Source organism: Citrus clementina, unplaced genomic scaffold (assembly GCF_000493195.1).
Source record: "Citrus clementina cultivar Clemenules unplaced genomic scaffold, Citrus_clementina_v1.0 scaffold_9, whole genome shotgun sequence".
NCBI lineage: Eukaryota > Viridiplantae > Streptophyta > Magnoliopsida > Sapindales > Rutaceae > Citrus > Citrus x clementina.
The window spans coordinates 5132267-5133884 of NW_006261964.1; the positions used below are offsets into that span (position 1 = coordinate 5132267).

Genomic DNA, 1618 nt, shown 5'->3' on the forward strand with positions numbered 1-1618 from the left:
ATTATTTTACTTCTAAGATTAATTTGATAAATTATTTTTATAAAATAATTATTAGTAAAATTATTGTACAAGTATAAAAGAGTACCAATTCTTTTGCAATTATATTTATTTTTTAATTTATTAATAAATAATTATTTATTAATTAAATTATATATATATATTAATCAATGTCAAAAATATTATTAGAAGGATATTATTATAAAAAAAATAAAAAGTAAGAGTAAAAAAATAAAATTTTAATTATAAGCATATTTTAAAAATATGGAGATTAATTGGACACTTCAAGTCAAAATACTTGCCCTTTAAAGAATTTCGGGAAAAAAAAAATTACTTGAAAAAGCCTCTGCGAGTAAACGGTTCCATTGAAATCTCACAATGCCCTTTAAAGAATTTCGGGAAAAAAAAAATTACTTGAAGAAGCCTCTGCGAGTAAACGGTTCAATTGAAATCTTACAATAACTCGTAGCAAATATAACACCGAAAAATGTGCACTTTAGAGAAACACGGCGACGTTTTTGTCCTAACCTTAACCGGTTCCTCCGACGTTGACGAACACCGGTTCGGTCCTCCCGCAATCGACTCGATCCTCTCGGCTATCGCCAAAGCCAAAGCCGAAGCAACTCCCGGCTCCGCTCTTATAACCACTTCTCATGGCAAATTCTTCTCCAACGGCTTCGACCTCGCCTGGGCCCAAGCCGCCGGCTCACGAACCGGCGCCCGGGAACGCCTCCACTTCATGGTCGAATCCTTCAGGCCGGTGGTAGCAGCCATGATGGATCTACCTATGCCTACCGTGGCCGCCGTCAACGGCCACGCAGCGGCCGCAGGGTTGACGCTGGCTTTGAGCCATGATTACGTCATCATGAGGCGTGATAAGGGCGTGCTGTACATGAGCGAGGTGGATATCGGGCTCACTCTGCCGGATTATTTTGCTGCTCTGTTTCGGGCAAAGATGGGATCGGCTACGGCTCGGCGCGATGTGTTGCTGAGGGCTAAGAAGATCAAGGGAGAGGAGGCGCTGAGGATGGGACTCGTGGAGGCAGCATACGATAGCGAGGAACAAGTGGCCGAGGCTAGCATGCGCCTGGCAAAGCAATTGGCCGGCAGGAAGTGGGCTGGTGAGGTGTATGCGGAAATAAGGAAGAGTCTGTACCCGGACTTATGTGGCGTGCTGGGATTGGACATCAGGGCCGTTGTTTCCAATTCTAAGCTTTGAATTTGATTGAACGAGAAAATAACTATAAACGAGTTGTGTTTTGTGTTATTGTTATCGAAGTTATCGAAGTTTAACGATGAATAATATTCATACCCAAGAACTTGGGACACGAAAGAATTTGAGAATTCAGAAATACTGGTATAATAATGAAAGATTTAAAGAGTGAGAAGAATCATTTTTTAAAAAAAATAAACTAACATTTCATTCACTATAAATTAAAATTAATACAATATCACATTTAGTACAAACATAAAATTATACAAATAATCTAAATTGATATTTATTACAAGTATATAATTGTTGAATCAATATATTTTTAGATAATTATTCACCGACCACATTTTTTTTAATTTTTTAAAAAATACAAATTTTTTTTTCAGCGCACTACCTGAAATTAATATT

The 1618-nt window shown here is 37.6% G+C and overlaps 1 protein-coding gene across 1 annotated transcript; it reads left to right on the top strand.

Moving 5' to 3' along the window:
- Positions 1-272: 272 nt before the first annotated feature.
- LOC18032850 (enoyl-CoA delta isomerase 2, peroxisomal) lies at positions 273-1378 on the top strand. Its single transcript, XM_006420111.2, has one exon. It carries the CDS (start codon positions 485-487, stop codon positions 1214-1216), a length of 732 nt encoding a protein of 243 aa, XP_006420174.1. The 5' UTR covers positions 273-484; the 3' UTR covers positions 1217-1378.
- The last annotated feature ends 240 nt before the right edge of the window (positions 1379-1618 follow it).

What these genes read in the sequence shown, in the direction of transcription:
- LOC18032850 (XM_006420111.2), top strand. Translation starts at nt 485, where the DNA reads ATGTGCACTTTAGAGAAACACGGCGACGTTTTTGTCCTAACCTTAACC.